The sequence below is a fragment of the Alligator sinensis genome, unplaced genomic scaffold (assembly GCF_000455745.1).
Source record: "Alligator sinensis unplaced genomic scaffold, ASM45574v1 scaffold1295_1, whole genome shotgun sequence".
NCBI classification, from domain to species: Eukaryota; Metazoa; Chordata; order Crocodylia; family Alligatoridae; genus Alligator; species Alligator sinensis.
In genome coordinates this window covers 201,304-202,967 of record NW_005841880.1, presented here as the reverse complement: position 1 = coordinate 202,967, position 1,664 = coordinate 201,304, and the positions used below count along the sequence as shown (strand labels likewise).

The 1,664-nt window shown below is 68.3% G+C and overlaps 1 protein-coding gene across 1 annotated transcript in view; it reads right to left on the bottom strand.

Annotated features, from left to right (window-relative positions):
- Positions 1–1,536: 1,536 nt before the first annotated feature.
- ANO8 (anoctamin 8) overlaps positions 1,537–1,664 on the bottom strand; it is a 14,245-nt gene continuing 14,117 nt past the window's right edge. The window contains exon 16 of the mRNA XM_025196552.1: positions 1,537–1,650. Coding sequence (XP_025052337.1) covers positions 1,537–1,650 — 114 coding nt within the window. The remainder of the gene's footprint in view (positions 1,651–1,664) is intronic.

The following is a 1,664-nucleotide window of genomic DNA, read 5'->3' as shown; positions in this document are numbered from 1 at the left end:
CCCCAGGAAAGCATCCTGCTGGCTGCGTGGCAGCTGTAGTCCTGGGGGGGCAAAGCCAGGCTCAGCCCTCCTGCAGCATCTCAACAGCGGTTCCCCATCACTGCCGGGCGCACCCTGATTTCCTCTGCGCAGCCTGTGCCACGCAGCCCCAGGTGGGGTCTCCTGCCCATCCAGCCCCCCCTTCTCTGCACTCCTTGCCCCAAAGGCCCCAGTCTCCCGTGGGAGGGGGCAGCTGGACGGGAAAGGGGAGACTCCTGGCCTTCCCGCACCCCTGCCCGCGTTATTGCTGCGATGCGTAGCTTTGTGCTCCGACAAACGCCCCCTTGGCCGGGGGTGGGGATGCGCAGAAACCGCCACGCGGCTCCCTAGCCCCCGGCTCTAGAAAGGCTCCTGCTGCCCTGCAGGTGGGGGGGCGCGTGGCTCAGCTCCGAGGCAGGGGGGCATCCAAAGACACCGTGGCGACTTGGGGCTGGGGGGAGGCTGGAAGCGCTGCCGGCCTGGGAGAGACGGGCACGGGGGCATCGGCTATGTGTCAGCGGTAAGGAAATAAGCGGCGTTCGCTCAGCCCGCCCTGCAGCCTGGGACTGGACCCCGGCTCCATCCAGGGCACCGCCGACCCGGGCACTGGTGCTCGCAGAGCTCTCTCCCTGGCGCCGTGCAGGTGAGCCCTGCACCAACGCCCGGCTCTGCCCTGCCAGCCTCAGTAAAGCTCCCGCTAGCTACGGCAGAATCAAAGCCAGACCCACCCCCCTCCCTCCCTGCTCCACGTCCCCCCAAAGTTTTTGGTTGCTCCTAACGCACTGCTCCCTGGACAGCGGATCCCCCCACCCCAAACCCAGGCTCAGGTGTGAGCTCCTTATTGCAAAAAAACCCCAGCAAAAGGAAAAGCAGGAAGGGCGGAGGGACTGTCCCAGTGGAGACCTGGAGGCAGGAGGTGCCTTGTCCTGGCCCGGCACGGCACGGCCCTCGCCTACCTCGGAGGTAGCAGCGCAGGCCGGCTGCAGCCATGGCAAGAAGAATGGAATAGAGTTTGGGTGGGGGTGTCTTTTAGTGCAAGAAAGTCAACCATGCATGGGGGAGAGGGCTCGGCCTGCCCCCGCCCCGGCTGTTCTTCAAGCAGAGCTGTGTCCCCGCGGCTCTGGGGCCAAGGCTTGGGATGGATGGGGTCGCCCCAGCACAGGGGCGCCTGGAGCGACCGTGGAGGCGAGCTCCAGGCCCCTGCCCGGGAGGGAGGGCAGGAGGGGAGCACGGCGCACCCATCCTGCTCCGGCAGCCTCGGGCACCCGCGGCTCCCTCCCTGGCCACGTGCAGGCAGATTGCCCGCGGGGATCACTGGGGGTTTACACCCACACGGACACGGACGGACGCACACACACACACAGCCCTTGGTGCAGCCGGCGCGGGGCTCAGCTGAGACGGGGGCAAAACCCCGAGTGATCCGCGGGGAAGCCATGCCCAGCTCCCCTCGGTCTCCATCTCCGGCCCCGGCGCCCTGCTTGAAGAACAGCCCCGAGGGCGACGGGCACGTGGCCCCGGTTAGAGCTTGGAGCCGGCACCCTCCTCCTCGGCCCGCAGCTCGGCCTCCTCGCGCCCACCTTCGTCCACCACCCCGTTCAGGTGGGACCGGCCGGGCACCTGCTTCTCGACGCCCTCCCCAGCGGGGC